Source organism: Zootoca vivipara, chromosome 13, assembly GCF_965207765.1.
Source record: "Zootoca vivipara chromosome 13, rZooViv2.hap1.1, whole genome shotgun sequence".
NCBI lineage: Eukaryota > Metazoa > Chordata > Lepidosauria > Squamata > Lacertidae > Zootoca > Zootoca vivipara.
Genome location: NC_142596.1, coordinates 47266981 through 47284578, shown reverse-complemented (window position 1 = coordinate 47284578; position 17598 = coordinate 47266981). Strand labels below are relative to the sequence as shown.

Below are 17598 nucleotides of genomic sequence, written 5' to 3'. Positions count from 1 at the left end.
ACTTTCAATGGGAAAGTTCGCTTCAGGTTAAGTACAGACTTCCGGAACCAATTGTGTACTTAAACCGAGGTATCGAAGAATTGATGCTTTTGAATTATGGTGCTGGAGGAGACTCTTGAGAGTCCCATGGACTGCAAGAAGATCAAACCTATCCATTCTGAAGGAAATCAGCCCTGAGTGCTCACTGGAAGGACAGATCGTGAAGCTGAGGCTCCAATACTTTGGCCACCTCATGAGAAAAGAAGAATCCTTGGAAAAGACCCTGATGTTGGGAAAGATGGAGGGCACTAGGAGAAGGGGACGACAGAGGACGAGATGGTTGGACAGTGTTCTCAAAGCTACGAAAATGAGTTTGACCAAACTGCAGGAGGCAGTGCAAGACAGGAGTGCCTGGCGTGCTATGGTCCATGGGGTCACGAAGAGTCGGACACGACTAAACGACTAAACAACAACAACCACTGTAATATGGTATTGGTAGCAGTCCTAGCAATTGACAGCATCACATTGGCTGTTGCAGATATGTGTGTCAAGACGGCAGGAGGTTTCAAAATGTAACCAGATCGCCCAGAAAGAAAAATGTGACTAAGGCTGTAACCCTACGCACGCTTTTTAATGTGTGACATTTTAATGTATTTTTAATCTTTGTTGGAAGCTGCCCAGAATAGCTGGGGAAACCCAGCCAGATGGGCGGGATACAAATAAAATATTATTATTATTATTATTATTATTATTATTATTATTATTATTATTTAGGAGCAGGCACCATTGAAAACGATGCTGCTTGCTCCTGAGTAAACATGCATAGGATTATGTTTTTAATGAGGAAGCTGATAGCTCTGGTGGATGATAATTAACAGTGATTTAGATTTAGATTTAGTGATTTAGATTTAAGTGATTTAGATCTGAGTTATTCTGCGGGAAGCATGACGTCCAATCAGGCTACTTTCTGGCAATAATAATATGTACCTCCTCTGAAACAATTATTTGAATCTGCGTTGCAAAACCACGCATTTGCCTTTGTGAATAGTTTCGCCAAACCTGCAGTGTCAGCATGCGAGAAAGCAGAAAGCTCTACTGAGCTTAAAGAGACAGGTTTTGGACAGCCCTGGTCTTTCTTCCCCAGTTGTTCCACAAGTTCTGCTGTCAGTGCTGGAGTCAGACACAGGTCAGCATGAAAGATGCAGGGCTTCGTTGTCAGTGAAGTTAGTCAAGGAAACGACATACAACTCAGCAACACTTCCCAGTAGGTGTTACTCCTTCCCACCTTTCGCCTGGATGTTTCCCAAGCAATCTCAAACTGCGTCTCTGCACCTCTGGCCTCTGTTCTGCGCTCCTCATTATTTTGCACTTTCTTGGAGACCAGTGAGGAGGGGAAATTTGTTGCAGCAGGAGAGGGAGACTCCCTGGATTCTTCAGCAGCCTCTTGAACCCCCTCCTCTGCTTCAGCCTCAGAGTCTGAACAGTTTTCTGTCACAGGCTCTTCCTGTTCACTAAACCCTGTTGCCCCTTCAGCATCCAGCACCTCCTGCTAATCTCCCTCTGACCTCTCCTTGGTGTCCCATCACCAATCCCCTGGCTCTGGGCCTTCCTCCTCTGTGGTTTCCTTAGGGGGTTTCCCCAGCTGTTGCCTCCCACCCCACCCCCTTCGTCCTGCCTTTCCGTGACACCTACACCCTACTCATTGTCCCCAAAGCAGTTTTAAGGCAGACAGTCTCCTGACTAATAGGTTAGGCTTGTTTTTTTGTTTTTTTGGCTGCGTTTTTGTCTTCCACGATACAAAGCAAGGAGGGCTCTTCTTCGTTGAGGTTTCTGACATTCCCCGGTTTCTGCCACAGCCAGATGCCATTTGGCCGACACATCTGTACTTGGAAGAAGAGTTGTCTGACCCAAAAGTGAGGGCCAGCCTCAGAGCATGCGTCATTCCTTTTCAGAAAAGCACAAAAGGGGAAAAGGCGTTCTTTGGGCAACACCCATCTAAGAAAAGAAGAAGGGAGAAAAATCACCCAACACTCTTGCAGCAGCAAAAAAAATGCCCAGCTTCCTCCTCTCAAGCATGGCATCATCGTTAAGGAAGGCCTGTTTGTTTAAGCACCCAATAGGAAGAACAACAGAAGCAAACACCCGCAGATGAATGAGTGACCCGGGAACAACACAATCTCCGCTTCTGCAAAGGGGTGACTCACTTGGCAAACACTCTCTCCTTTGATAGGGTTTCTCATTTGATAGGGTTTCCTGAGGTGGTGTGTGTTGACCCCTTGCACTAGCTAGTCGAAGCTTGCCTACTGCAGAAATCAACGTCAGGGTGGCTCAGGGGTAGCATCGCTTCCACCTTGCTTTAACGGGCAAAGGTTTGCGGAACTAAGAACGCAAGCGCGCGATAAGTAAGAAGGTCGCGGGGCTCAGACCAAAGGCCTATCCAGTCCACCCTCTGCTTTCCAACCGATTGAAGCAATGACCACCGGGCGTGAGGCACACCTCCAACTGGCAGGCCATAGCCTGACCTTTGGGTGTGAGACACAGCTCCCCATGTGCCTCACACACTGTCTGAACATCATGCCCTTGGTCTCAACTTTAGCTTTCTTAGTAGTCTGCCGTGTCCTGTCTGTGACCTTTGCCTCCTTTCGGAAAAGCATGGCGCACTTTCCACTTGGTGGGAACATGACGTGGTGGAGCTAAAGCTCAGACTGTTCCTAAATGTGACTGTGCATATTGTGCTAATAAAAGGAGCCTCTGCCGAGCTAGCAAATCAGCTTGCTCCTTGCACAGCTCACCTGCAAACAGCTCCCTGACTCGTGCCCAGCACTTCACCGATGTTAAGTTTGAGGCCCAGCATCTCCAGGTTGGACTGGGAGAAAGACTCGCTGGATATATGGTGAAGCTGAAAGTTGGAATTTTCAGAACAGGAGAAAGCATTTCTCAAACATCACCTAGTTCAACTGTGGAACTTGCTCCCGCAAGAGGCAGCCACCAACTCGGATGGCTTGAAAAGAGGATCAGGCAAATTCATGGAAGATAACGCTATCAGTGGCTACTAGCCAATATGAATATGTTCTGCCTCCATAACTGGATGCTTCTGATACCCGTTGCTGGAAATTTCAGGTGGGGAAAGTCGCCATGAGCTCGAATCCTGCTTGCTGGTTTCCCACAGGCCCTCTAAACCAGGCATCCCCAAACTGCGGCCCTCCAGATGTTTTGGCCTACAACTCCCATTATCCCTAGCTAACAGGACCAATGGTCAGGGATGATGGGAATTGTAGTCCAAAACATCTGGAGGGCTGAAGTTTGGGGATGCCTGCTCTAAACCTCTGGAAACCCTTGGGAAAAACCCTTAAAAAAACAAAACATCCACCAACTCCATCACAATTGCTCCCTCCAATCCTCCTTTCTCAAAGTCCAGCTCTCCAAAGGCTTCAAAGGTCAGTGCAAAGGCTCGTGGGATTGTTAGCTGCTATTTTCACTCCATTTTCACGCTCTTTGGGGGCTGCTTTTGCCCCTTTCTGTGCCACTTCCAGATCCGCACGTGCGTAAATGGGGAGTTTCTTGTATTCATCTACGAAGCTGTATTCATCAGAAATAATTTCCTCGGAAAGGTGCGACTTTTAGAGCCATTCATACCTCCAACCCCCTTTTAAGCCACCTTTGAGTTTGTCAGTCGCTGAGGCTGTTCTCCCCACTGCGATCTCTTCCTCCGAACTGGCTGCATCCTAAAGTATTTCCTGGGATAGGCGTGCCATTTCCTGAGCAGGGCGATAGATATGGATTGCAGAATAAAACAGCTGAAGGGGGAATATGTCAAGTATGCCTCCTTTTTCCTTGAACCAGCCGAGTCTAGGTCAGAGGCTGTGCTGTTTATGAGACCCACGGGTTAAAGTACGATTGCGGGCTTGAAAACGAAACCACGAGCTCTTGACTTTGGCACAGCTGAGACTTGACATCCAAAAGGGCAAAATGTGTGGCTCTGATTCACCAGCCGAGTCCCAGAGTTTCTCCGTGGTTGCTCTTTGACAGCCTTCCCCCACCACACATGGCCTTTTCAGCTGTGACTGAGAACACCAAGAGGGTTCTTCCTCTGTTTTCAATACCCTTATGCACCATGATCGTGGCATAAGATTTCCAGCATTGTGGATTGAGTCAGCACTGTGGCTGAGAATGTGATCTCAGAGCCAGGAAGTCTCTGACTTTCTTCTTCTTCTTAATGTTTAAATTTATATACCACCCTTTATCAAAAGTTCCCAGGGCAGTGTACAACATTAAAAACACATTACAGAACTTCAACGATAAAAACATAATAAAAAAGCATACGGGCAGACAGCCTAATAGTAAAATATTCATAATAATAACAGTCCTCTCCTCCACACTTTTCAAGGCACGGATTATTTAATAGCCATAGGCCTGGGTAAAGAGGAATGTTTTTTGCCTGGTGCCGAAATACATGCAATGATGGCACCAGGCAAGCCTCTCGGGGAAGAGCATTCCACAATTGGGGAGCCAACACAGAAAAGTCCCGTTCTCTTCATCACGTTGCAAGGGACCTCAGGGGCGGTTCCAGTTTCCGCCGGCAGGAATGGCGGACCTGTTTTCCATCCCTCTGACCTTCGTAAGGAATTTGGCGGTTGCTAGGGGAGTAAATGGCAACCCCCTACCCTCTCCGGGGGTTACGGAGAGGGGCCGCTGGCCCGCGATGCCCCCAGACCCACTCCGACTGTTTATGGAGTGGGGGGAGCTTGGGCTGAAAAGCACTTACGAGGGCCAGGACTCCCGGACGCTAATCTGCATGGCGGGGATTTCCATGGTTAAAGAAGATAATTAGGCTTAAATCTATGGACATACTTCAGAAGGAGGGGAAGAAGCACTGTTTACTGCTGAGAAATCTATGCTGCTGAGGGAGAGGAGTTAAAGGCTGTATATCATCTGGAAGAAGGATTGATGGGGACGGAGCGATAAGGGAATGGAGTTTTATTTTTCTTCATATGAGTTACTTCGTACCTTCCCAGACGCGATGTCCTGGCTTGTTTGGAGTGAAAGAGAAGCAAAAGACTGTGTGAGTTGAACTTTATAAACTGTTGTTACTGAGCATATTTTTTAAAGATGTGGAGCTGTCGATGAGAAAAGCCCCCCCCCCTAGTCGGACGGAAGGAGTCCTGGACGCGTTCGGAGGATTTATGAGCTGTGACGCACTTTGAATTGGAGCAGCGACCTGAAGCTAAGCTCAGCTATAGGGCAAGGAGACCCATTAATTTACCAAGAGTTTATGGTTTGATGTTTGGGTCTTCTGCCTGGAAAAGCTGTAAATTTTATAAAGATCGTTAATCTTCATGGCTATGAGAGAAAACGAAAGTGATTTGAGCTTTTTAAGATGGCGCTGCTTCGACGCAACAGGGAGCTCCAGACTAAGAAGATTTATGGGGAGGCTGGACTGATTAACCCACACAGGAGAAAGAACATCTGTGAAACCTCGTTTGATATTTATCTCAGCAGCTGGGAAACAATCGGTTGAAAGTGGAAAACATCTATGTGACTGTAAGGGGAAGATCTGGATTATTATGAACTTGGAGGACGATTTGAACTTTAGAAAAAAGACGGCAGTGGACGGTTGCGAGGAATCCCCAATTTCTTGAAGCATGGGAACCCAAATAAAAAATTCTTTAGACGATTTGGCATAACATTCGGTTTGATTGATATATATATGTGTATAATTTGAAATAATGAATGTGATATAATTGGTTTTAATTGGAAAATTAATAAAATATATTTTTTTTAAAAAAAAGCAAGGGACCTCAGGGGCCATGTAGTCCAACCCTCTCATCCAGGATTTCCAGTGCAGGATCTTTCGAGTGCACAATCCCTTACAAGTTGGGCATTCAGTCTCCGCTTAAACACTTCCGGTGAAAGTGAGACTGCCACCTCCTGAGGCAGGCTGTTCTCCTGCTGAACACTGTTAGGAATTTTCTCCTAAATCTGCTTCTCTACTGTTCCCACACATGAGGTTTGAGATCTTTCCTCTGGAGCAACAGAGAACAAGCCCACTCCATCTTCTGAGTGACACACCTTCAGATGTTGGAAGGATGGTTCAAATCTCACTGTGTAGCCATTCTCTCTTAGCCTCAGTTTCCCCCTTCTGCAAAATGGGGGTAATAATTTTCACAGATGCAGATGCTCTCGGCTAAGCAAATTGGAATTATGTGCCAAGGACTGTTCTATTCCCCTAATGTTGTATTTTTTTTAATGCATTTATTCTCTTCACATAATTTATTCTGCCATCTTGACTGTTTTCTACAAATTATGCTCGCTTTGCTGCTCACAAGAAAGGACAGGTAGCTGCGCAGCTCACTGACTGAAGTGTTTGTATTGAGCCCTGGGAAGTTATTTTACCTACCTCCTTGACATCTGTGATCTTTCTCTTTCAAGCATATCTTTACATTCATCAGTCCTAGAAACTTTGTGTTGTTGGTTTTTTTTTTAAAAAAAATAATTCTCAGGAAGGTGAATTTGATACCAAATTTTGCAGGTTTCCTGGGCCTGTGTGACATATACACAAACCTTCAGCCCACTTTCCGGGGCTGTTGAAAGGATTGTTGAGAGAGTGTGACGTGAAACTCATCAAAGACTTTACTTACAATAAATACATATTGGGTTGTACCTTCTCATATTGGGAGAAGGCTGGTCCTTCTCTGACTTAGACCTGTTGCAATTGATGGGTGTGACTAGGGATGCGGGTAGCGCTGTGGTCTAAAGCACTGAGCCTCTTGGGCTTGCCGATCAGAAGGTTGGTGGTTCGAATCTGCACAACGGGGTGAGCTCCTGTTGCTCTGTCCCAGCCTCCTGCATAACTAGCAGTTCGAAAGCAAGTGCAAGTAGATAAATAGGTACCGCTCTGGTGGGAAGCTACCGTATATTCCGGAGTATAAGACGACTGGGCGTATAAGATGACCCCCAACTTTTCCAGTTAAAATATAGAGTTTGGGATATACCGTACTTGCCATATAAGAAATACGACCCGGCGTATAAGACGACCCCCGACTTTTGAGGAGATTTTCCTGGGTTAAAAAGTAGTCTTATATGCAGGAATATACAGTAAATGGCCTTTCCATGCACTGCTCTGGTTCGTCAGAAGCGGCTTAGTCATGCTGGCCACATGGCCTGGAAAGCAGTCTGTGGACAAACGCCAGCTCCCTTGGCCTGAAAGCGAGATGAGCGCCGCAACCCCATAGTCACCTTTGACTGGACTTAACCATCCAGGGTTCCTTTACCTTTACCATTCATTTACTCTGAGTAAAACTGTTGAATTTGGTTGGATACAGCCCATTCATAGAATCATAGAGCTGGGACCATGGGGTCATCTACTCCAACCCCCTGCAAATGCAGGAATCTTTTGCCCAGCATGGGGCTCAAACCCACGACCCCGAGATTAAGAGTCGCATGCTCTTACCGACAGAGTTGCTGGCAGAACTGGTGCCATTTGGGAAAGTTGCAATTTCAGTAATGAGAAGCTAGTAATGGGAGAAGCTACTGATTACACCTTTGGCTCAAAGAGATCGCTTTGTGTTTAAGGTGCTGCCAGAGGTCCCTTTTTTCCTACAGAAATCTAACAGGACGACTCTTAGGGATCAGGGCCAGCCTTACCTTTAGGTGTCCGGCGTGCATCTGGGCTCGCTCGCACATCTGGAGGAAATATTTCAAGTTGGTCTCGTCCAAGATGATGTAGATGCCCACTTTCCGCTTGAAACCCGCGTCCAGGAGATCTTTGAAGATGTCTACATCTGTGAACATATCCATGACCACAGCGACAACCTGTGGAGAGAGGCAGAGCACTGTTCACACACTTTCAAGAGTATCTTTGCATTCATGAGGGCTAGAAACTTGATGGCGTTAGGAAGTAAAACTTCCACTGGCAGGCTAGGGTGAGCTTAGAATAAAACGTGAATTGTGTTGGGGATTTAGGCCTTCTCTGCCTCAGTTTGCTCTCTGTTCGAGTGGCCCTTCCTTCTTGGTAGAAAGCAGATTGTATTCCCCCCCCCCCAAGTTTTGCATATTCCTTCTTTGGCTTAAAAAATTAATCCTCCTGATTATATTGTGTTCAGAGCCTTTCATTCCAGCATATCAATAGGGTTCCTTGCGTAAACCATTTATTAATTTAGCATTGCTTCCATATATATTATAATTATTATTAAATTTTCTGTTTTACAATTTAGACTATTCATTTAAAAAAGGTAAAGGGACCCCTGACCATTAGGTCCAGTCGTGACCGACTCTGGGGTTGCGCGCTCATCTCGCATTATTGGCCGACAGAGCCGGCGTACAGCTTCCAGGTCATGTGGCCAGCATGACAAAGCCACTTCTGGCAAACCAGAGCAGCACATGGAAACGCCGTTTACCTTCCCGCTGTAGCGGTTCCTATTTATCTACTTGCATTTTGACGTGCTTTTGAACTGCTAGGTTGGCAGGAGCTGGGACCAAGCAACGGGAGCTCACCCCGTCACAGGGATTCGAACCGCCGACCTTCTGATCGGCAAGCCCTAGGCTCTGTGGTTTAACCACAGCGCCACCTGGGTCATTTAGGCAACCTTAAAATATCATTTAGACAACCTTAAAATATCAGTGACTTAAAATATCAGTGACTTAAAATATCAGTGACTTAAAATATCAGTGACTTCTTCTCTTTCCATGGTTCATTTTGCATAGCATAAATCCCTGCATATTTCAGATAAACTAAACCATTCAGTATTCCATTATTACTTCCATCAAAATTTATTTACTCTGCTGAATTTATCTTAATGCTGCTAACGTTTTCACATTTTCAATGAACACCTTCCAATCTTCTTTAAACGAATGTTCTTCTTGTTCGCTTATTCTATAAGTTAGTTCTGCAAGCTGTGCATATTCCAACAGTTTAAGTTGTCATTCTTCTTTGGTTGGGACCTCACTCGTTTTTCCATTTTGGGGCTAACAAAACAGTGGTGTACATAAATAACCTTTTTTGACACCTGGGAATTTCCATCTGAATTTTCCCCAACAAAAAAGACCGGGGTTTTTTTTGTGTGTGGAAAGGTGCTTTTAAACATTTTCCCCCAATTCATTATAAATTATTTCCCAATACAGTAGTCTTTTACCCTTTTACAGGTTCACCACATATGAAAGAACATACCCTCGACCTCATTGCATCTCCTTACTTCCTCTCATTGCTTCCTCTCTATGGGAGGTAAGGATTCTCTCACTTGACCCATTTCACAGATTTGGAAGCTGAGGCACAGTTGGCTAAGTGGCATGCTTATGCCATCAACTCAATCCACTAAATGCAGATCTATCGATCAGGCAGTGCCTCTTGTCCGGAACTACTTAAACTTCCCCTCTGAGCAGCTTCTCGCCAGCCCCATTTTATCCTCACAACCACCCTGTGAGGTAGGTTCAGTTGGGAAGCAGTGACTGGCTCCAGGTCACAGAGGCTCCCTGTTTAACCTGGGTTGCTATAAGGAAATGTTTGCGTTCATGCTGGCAAGAGGCGGGTTGCAGCTTTGCTGGAAAACTGCTACAGCACACAAACAGTTTGGAAAGTGGCAACCTCTGTCAGAAAGAGGATTAACCTGGAGGCTGGGCTGAGTAAATGCAGCTAGATAAACAGCGCCCTGCGCCTGCTTGCTAAGGCAGTTCTGTTTGCTTGGAGGCACCGGACGGTATCTGCTGCCTGGCTGGAAGCTAAGTTGCCTTTGTGCAGGCTCCAAAGGCATCTTCGAAGATTTCCCTTCCAAAGCGACGTTCTCGGCTTACTGTATATTTTTTTCCTTTCCGAGTCAGGGTTGTTTTGCAGCATTTCTCCGCCTAACGTGGAAAACATTCAGAGCTCTGTAAATCCTGTGCTGCAGCAATTTCATAGAATCGTGGAGCTGGAAGGGACCCCCAAGGGTCATCTAGTCCAACCCCCTGCAAAGCAGGAATCTCAGCTAAAGCATCCGTGACAGGTGGCCACCCAACTTCTGCTTTAAAAACCTCCAAGGAAGGAGAGTTCACAAATCCTCACGTAAAATGTCAGGGATCAATTATAAAATGTATTCTGTCTAAAAACTGGGCAAAGAGGGAGCGTGTTGGACCTCGCCAGGGAGAGTGTTCCAGAATTCTGGGGCCAACACCGAGAAGGTTTCCACCAATCAGATCTCTGCTAAAGGTTTAGCTTGCATCCTGCTATGTTCCACAAACCCCTTTCTGTTTCCTTAGTAAGAAAAGATGTCTACCTATTTCCCACTGCCAGATGTTATTTTTTCCATACTGATCGGTCTTAAGCATAGATTCCAGCCCCCACCCCCCTCTCTCATTGTCTTCTGCTTCTTTTCCCTTAGATTTGAACACACCAGCTGGGTATTCAGAATATGTTGTCGGTCTGCATTTCTGAATGGATTAGAGACAAAGGGGCATTAATGTCGCTTTGGTTTAGAATCCCTTCCAGGCTGTTTATGGAAGTGGAGAGGCTGTGTGGCCCTTACTTTCCTCTTTTAATTAGCGTGTATAAAATGTCAGGTCATTTCGGTACTGGAGAAAAACAGGGGCATTATTAATTCACCTCTTTTCCCACCTTCTCAAAGGTGGCTGCTGGTTTGCGTCCAGAAACACACAATTACGAGTCGGACGGTAACTGTTGGGAAAGCCAGAGGTAGGAACAAAGTGAATTTTGCTAAGCACACCTGTTTATTCTCCCTCTCCTTTCATCTCCAGGACGCCAAGCATTTTGCGTCCTGCAATTACTAACTGAGATTCACAGTTTTGGGGGGAGGTGCAAGTGTGGGGGAGAATGGGATTGTGCCGTAGAGAAAGGAACCCATTGGAGGTCGGATTCCAAAAGCATCTTTTAGGAAGCTGGTTTTAAGTTGTAGGCTTTGGGTTGTTGAGAAGCAGCTGAATTGGTGTGGATTGTTGCCTTTGAAATCTCAGAACGCCTTTCAGCACAGGCTACGGTATTGAGGACGTCAGGAGAGCCCTTCAACCGGATCAGACCAAAGGCCCATCTTAGCACAACATCCTCTTTCCCACAGCGGCCAACCAGAAGCCAGTTGCGAAGCCCCAAAGCAAAATAGGAAGGCAACAGCCCTGTCTGTTGTTTGCCCTCAACATTATGACTCTCAGGTATACTACCTCTGCAGGTGGAGGTTCTATTTCCCAGCACTAGGAGGAATGGAGGTTTCAAGTTTCTGGCAGTTGCTTTGCACTGGCCAAACTGCCGAATCTTTAGCTTATCTTCCTTCGTGTCCAAATGTGACAATCCTGGATTTTTTCCTCTGATGCATTTTGGCAAAAATATTTTTCGTAGCTCATAGAATTGTAGACGGCTAGGATGATTCCATCCTACTTGGATTGCTAAGTGGGCTCACCTGATCCTGTGTGGCAGGATCACGATCCAAATTGGATCAGTGGCCCAATTCAGTATCCGCGGCCTGGTGGACTCCAGCTGCTCAAGACCTGCCACTATCAGCTCCAGTTTGCACTTTTAAGCCTCTCTATCTTTCTGTTTCTCTGCCTCCGGTTCCCGGCGGTGCCCTGGCGAGTGACATCATCAAACCGCGCCGCCGAGCTCAGAACTGACCGCCATGTTGCCAGGGGCAGAGAGGCAGGATCCGCTGCTGGGGCAGCGTTGTGAGGGGTGGGGGGTGGGGGCAAGCCGTAAAAACCGGGACGGCCAATTTCAAGTCAGAAGCTGCGATGGCTTTACCAAATGCTGGGACCGTATGACATGGCTGGCACCCAACAGAGCTTGTGCAGATCTGTTATCACCCAGAGTTCCATCTAGAACAGGCAACCCCAAACTGCGGCCCTCCAGATGTTTTGGCCTACAACTCCCATGATCCCTAGCTAAGAGGACCAGTGGTCAGGGATGATGGGAACTGTAGTCCAAAACATCTGGAGGGCCGAAGTTTGGGGATGCCTGATCTAGAAGTTTCTCTCGCACACTCAAATAGGATTTCGTTGAGTCTTTCTCCCCACCACATTTGCTTTTTATCATCTATATGCAGCCGCTGGGAGAGATCATCAGGGGGTTTGGGCTGGGTGTCCCATCAGTATGCTGATGATACCCAGCTCTACCTCTCTTTTAAATCAGAACCAGTGAAGGCGGTGAAGGTCCTGTGTGAGTGCTTGGAGGCGGTTGGAGGATGGATGGCGGCTAACAGATTGAGATTGAATCCTGACAAGACAGAAGTACTGTTTGTGGGGGACAGGAGGCGGGCGGATGTGGAGGACTCCCTGGTCCTGAATGGGGTAACTGTGCCCCTGAAAGACCAGGTGCGCAGCCTGGGAGTCATTCTGGACTCACAGCTGTCCATGGAGGCACAGGTCAACTCTGTGTCCAGGGCTGCTGTTTATCAGCTCCATCTGGTACGCAGGCTGAGTCCCTACCTGCCCACTGACTGTCTCTCCAGAGTGGTGCATGCTCTAGTTATCTCTCGCTTGGACTACTGCAATGCGCTCTACGTGGGGCTACCTTTGAAGGTGACCCGGAAACTACAACTAATCCAGAATGTGGCAGCTAGACTGGTGACTGGGAGCGGCCGCCGAGATCACATAACACCGGTCCTAAAAGACCTACATTGGCTCCCAGTACGTTTCCGAGCACAATTCAAAGTGTTGGTGTTGACCTTTAAAGCCCTAAACGGCCTCGGTCCGGTATACCTGAAGGAGCGTCTCCACCCCCATCGTTCTGCCCGGACACTGAGGTCCAGCTCCGAGGGCCTTCTGGCGGTTCCCTCATTACGAGAAGCCAAGTTACAGGGAACCAGGCAGAGGGCCTTCTCGGTAGTGGCACCCACCCTGTGGAATGCCCTACCACCAGAGGTCAAAGAGAAGAACAATTACCAGACCTTTAGAAGGCATCTCAAGGCAGCCCTGTTTAGGGAAGCTTTTAATGTTTGATGGATTTCTGTATTTTAGAATTTCTGTTTTTTTGGAAGCCGCCCAGAGTGGCTGGGGGAACCCGGCCAGATGGGCGGGGTATAAATAATAAATTATTATTATTATTATTATTATTATTATTATTATTATTATTATTATTATTGTGCCACAGAGGTCGTATGTCATCTGGGCAGATGCGAGAGGTGATTATTCTTCTATGCTGAGGGAAGGTATCTCCAAAGAACTTTGCCCTTGTGTTTGTTGCTCTGCTTTGCTTTATTGTCCTTCTACACGCTGCGTTCAGCTCACCGTGTTCCTCCCTCGATCCCTGCTCTGACCAAGGTCCATTCCCACACAGACCAAGTTGAATCAGTGTGTGGGGAATGTGCTGCTTTCATAAAATGTGAGGTAAGAGACTTGAAGCCCTGTGCCGGATTTATGTATAAGCTAAACAAGCGATAGCTCAAGGCCCCACTCTCTTGGGGTCCCCAAAAAAATTTAAAGGGAAAAAACCCCTGAATGTACATTTCCAAAATATAAGATAAAAATAAAATAAAATAAAATAAAACCTACATACAGCAACAGTGTTTTGTATTGTGTAGGCTCCTATGATGCAAGTAATGGGCCCCGCCTGCTAGCCTGCTCCCTAAAATATCACTGCTTTGCTCATTTCTATATATAGGGTGCCTACATTCTGCATGTGCAAATGGCTTTAGATACTTATTAGATCCATGAATTACCATATAGCATTTACTGTATTCAACACAAAAAACAGCAGCAATTTGTTGTTGACAAAGGACCCCTGACCGTTAGGTCCAGTCGCGGATGACTCTGGGGTTGCGGCACTCATCTTGCTTTGCTGGCCGAGGGAGCCGACGTTTGTCCACAGACAGTTTTTCTGGGTCATGTGGCCAGCGTGACTAAGCCACTTCTGGTGAACCTGAGCAGCACACGGAAACACCGTTTACCTTCCTGTCACAGCGGTACCTGTTTATCTACTTGCACTTTGATGTGCTTTCGAACTGCTAGGTTGGCAGGAGCTGGGACAGAGCAACGGGAGCTCACCCTGTCACAGGGATTCGAACCGCCGACCTTCTGATTGGCAAGCCCTAGGCTCAGTGGTTTAGACCACAGCACCACCCGCGTCCCTGACAAAGGACAGCTGGACATAAAAAGGGCCCCATTACCTTCAGTGGCTTTGGCCTCATCAAACCTAAATCCGGCCCTCTTGGAGCCCATTGTCAATTTCACACACCCATGGTCATTTCCAGCCACATTTTGAAACAAGAGTTGTAGGTAAACCACATAACGACAGAAATTAGAGATGAGAGTAGGGAGGGGAAGGGAAATTGTATTCAGTTCGCATTTAAGGCCGACTCTATCAAATGTGCACTTTCTGACACAATGTGCGGACTGAAACACAGCCGTTCTTCAAAATTCAAACTTCTACGGATTTTGTAGTGCAGTTTCTCCAAACATGCAGTGCTTATCAAAGCACTTATAATAGGTGAGAGAGTCCATCTCATTGTGAAAATAACACACATAAGAGGAGAAATCGCTTTGAGAAACTTGTACCTTAGTCAAAACTGTGCGCAAAAATTAGAGAAATTTGCACCAAAATGCTGGAAAATTAACCGATGGAGGTTTTTTTTTTTAGGGGTGGGGAATCACAGATTGCTGCAGAAATATGAAGAGCTGAACTGAAGATTAGTAAACTGAGAAACCGAGAGAACAGCAATGGGCAAGATCCTCCCATCGCTCGTCTTGAGACATGGGCCCTTTAGGCTGTTACATGCATGCAAAGATTAGTTATTATTATTATTAATAATAATAATAAAATCTGCAAACTGGCTAAGAGCAAGAGTGGGTAACTTTCTTTCTTGAATGCTCCTGAAGGGGTATGTAATGAAATACAGATATATGAAAATACCCTGCAAATATAAACTTGTGCAGATGCACTGTAAACCTCATTGGAATATATGGCTTGGCTGCTGTGAAGGAACACATGGAATGAGCCCAGGCAATGCTTGTCTGTAGCCGCTGGTGCATACTCAAAATGGGTTACGTTTCCCAAACACCTCTTCAGATCACGCTCCTGACCTCTGCTACATGGGAGAAGGCCTTGAACGTGCTTGCTGATGAAGAAATGGCTCTGACTTAGCCTTCAAGGTGATTGCCAGCCTTGAGAGATGGGGAAATGCATAAAGTTGGGGCAACAGCAAACACTCACGGCTAAGAGAGGACAGGAAGATGTCAAGCCAGCTGGAGGTGGATCTCAGACGTATAGATCCAGTTATCGGAAGCACTGGTGTTCCTCCACATCGCCCAGAAACCATTAAATTTGGAATATACGTTATGAGTGGTGTTGAGTTCAGCAGTTAATATGCACAATGACCAGCCATTGTGCACATTCACCATGGGGAATGTGGACAGTCCACAAGAGCTTGTGTCATAAGCAAGGGCTGTAGCACAATGGTGGAACATCTGCTTTGCATGTAGGAGGCCCTGGCATCTCTGGGTAGGACGGAAACCCTGAAGAGTCTCTGCCAGCCAGTGTGGACAATACTGACCTAGCTGGACCAGTGGTCAAACTCAGTGTAAGGCAACTTCCTGTGCTCCCAATAAATCTGTTGGTCCTGAAGGTGCCACCGCAAGACTTGCACTGGCCTGCCTGGTAAGCCCCAAAGCAGGGCATGAAGCCTTCTCCTGCCAACAGCCAAGAGGTGGACTTCCTCTGAACCTGGAGCTTCTATATAGCCATGGTGACTAATGGTGACCATCCTGCCTGCATCTGATGAATGTTCCAAGCTAGCGAATGACAGTATGGACTAGGGATGGTGTGATTGTTCCACAGTCATGCTTCGTAAGCCATTCAGCCACGCATGCATGGCCACCCATGTTGCTGCATCTCTAGAGGATGCTTTGTCACCACCGCTGGGTTGCAGTGAAGCCTCTAAAACGGACACTTCAGGTGCTATGAATGTTGCCAAAGGGCAACGAGCATCCTTCCGCATGTCCATTTTCAGCCAACAGGGAGACACAAAGCAAAGTTGAAGCTGGGAGCTCATCAGTCATTTGGGAAGATACGAAATCCCCCCCCCCCCGAAAAATTATTCACAGCTCCAGAACAAGTTGCCCTAGGAGGAGCCCGATCGTTCTCTATTTTTTCTTTTTTTGATCTTGTTAAAGAAAAGTTTGGGCAGAGAGGCCTTAAGTACAACACGTCCTACATCAGAGCCACAATATCTTTCCTACCTGGTGACTGTAAGAGTTATTTCGCCCACTCTCATTGCTGCCTACTTTTGGGTATTTGCTTCCCAATGAATCCCTTCGGAAAGGCTTCCTGGAGCTTAAACCAGCCTCCTTAATCTGGTGCCCTCTGGATAACTTGGACCACAATTCCCATCAGCCCCAGCTAGAATGGCTGAGGGTTGGGACTGATGGGAATTGGAGTCCAACGGGGAGGATGTAAGAACCCAGGTTTGTCGCATGGAGCGCTGTTTCTCTTCTGCTGTGGTTTGGCTTCCGATCGAAACTGCGTTACTCATCTTGTGGCCTGCTGTGGTGGAATTTTACACAAGGAACTACGTTATCGTTACGTTACTGTGCACCATCCATTTCAGTGCAAAGGAAACACCGCGCAAGTAGGTGCTGGTGCTGAGGAAAGCCATCGATTGCATATTATTTGCGGGCTGAAAACAACACCGGCTGCTGCAAATGCCAAACGTATCTGCTGGGTTGATTTCCATTCTGAGCCCAGCAATTTCCACTCCTATTTCAGCTGGAATTCTTCCAACATCCCCAGGTCCAACAACATCTGGAGGGCACCAGGTTGAGGAGGGCTGGCTTGCAAGCAAAGCGGAGTCGCTTCTGCACACTAGGTGAGACGGTGGTGACCTAAGATAGGATTGCAACCTTTGGGGGCCAGCTTGGTATCATGCTAGCCCTGGTCTAGTTTGTCCAGCTAGCCCTTAGCGGAGTCAGCCTGGTCCTTTTCATGGAGAATCATTGGCTCTGACTCTCCCCTTTTTAACTGAGCAAATTATGGAGAATGCAGCCACTCATCCCTTTGATGGTGCAATCGAAGGAGGACATCAAATTGCCTTGCTGTGACCACAGATTTTATCATGGGGTTGACTGTGCCTAACACTCATTATATTTCCTTATTATTTAATGCAGGACAGCTTTAATTCTTAGCACAAGCTCACTAGGAACTCCATGCTGGATGGGAGCAAGGACCCATCTCTTCCCACCTTCAGTTTCCAAAGCAAATGTAACTGAGAGTGTCAAATTGCAAGGGAGAGTCTTGCTAGCACCTTTAAAGACCAGTAAATTAATTGTGGAATATTCTTTCATGGGCCAGAGTCCACTTTGTCAAACGGTCATCGCATGCTAGCTGTTCGCCGCATCTGGTGCTCCGAGATATACCGCCCGTGAACATGGATGTTCCATAGTGCGTAAGCATGGCAAATACTTACAGACCGAGCTATTCTTTGTGGTTATATTCTGTTGGGGTCTATATCAGGGATAGGGAACCTGTGGCCCTCTAGTTGCTGTGGGACTCCAATTCCTATCAGTGCCAGCCAGAGTGTGTAGTGCTCAGGCACCATAGGAGACAGTCAAGCTACATCTGGAGAGCCACATGACACCCGTCCCTTGGTATGTATCCTAAAAAGCAAAGCACAGTAATAATATGCATGATGTATCTGCGGAAAATAAACCAGGGCT

General features: G+C 46.8%; 2 protein-coding genes across 3 annotated transcripts in view; one reads left to right on the top strand and one right to left on the bottom strand.

Moving 5' to 3' along the window:
- SLC5A10 (solute carrier family 5 member 10) overlaps nucleotides 1-17598 on the top strand; it is a 107593-nt gene that overhangs the window by 57613 nt on the left and 32382 nt on the right. The gene's annotated exons all lie outside the window — the stretch shown is intronic.
- The window catches only part of SACK1G (scaffolding CK1 anchoring protein G), a 45939-nt gene that overhangs the window by 24537 nt on the left and 3804 nt on the right, over nucleotides 1-17598 (bottom strand). For both annotated transcript variants that reach the window (XM_035130545.3, XM_035130547.3), the window contains exon 3: nucleotides 7624-7791. In XM_035130545.3, coding sequence (XP_034986436.3) covers nucleotides 7624-7791 — 168 coding nt within the window. The remainder of the gene's footprint in view (nucleotides 1-7623; nucleotides 7792-17598) is intronic.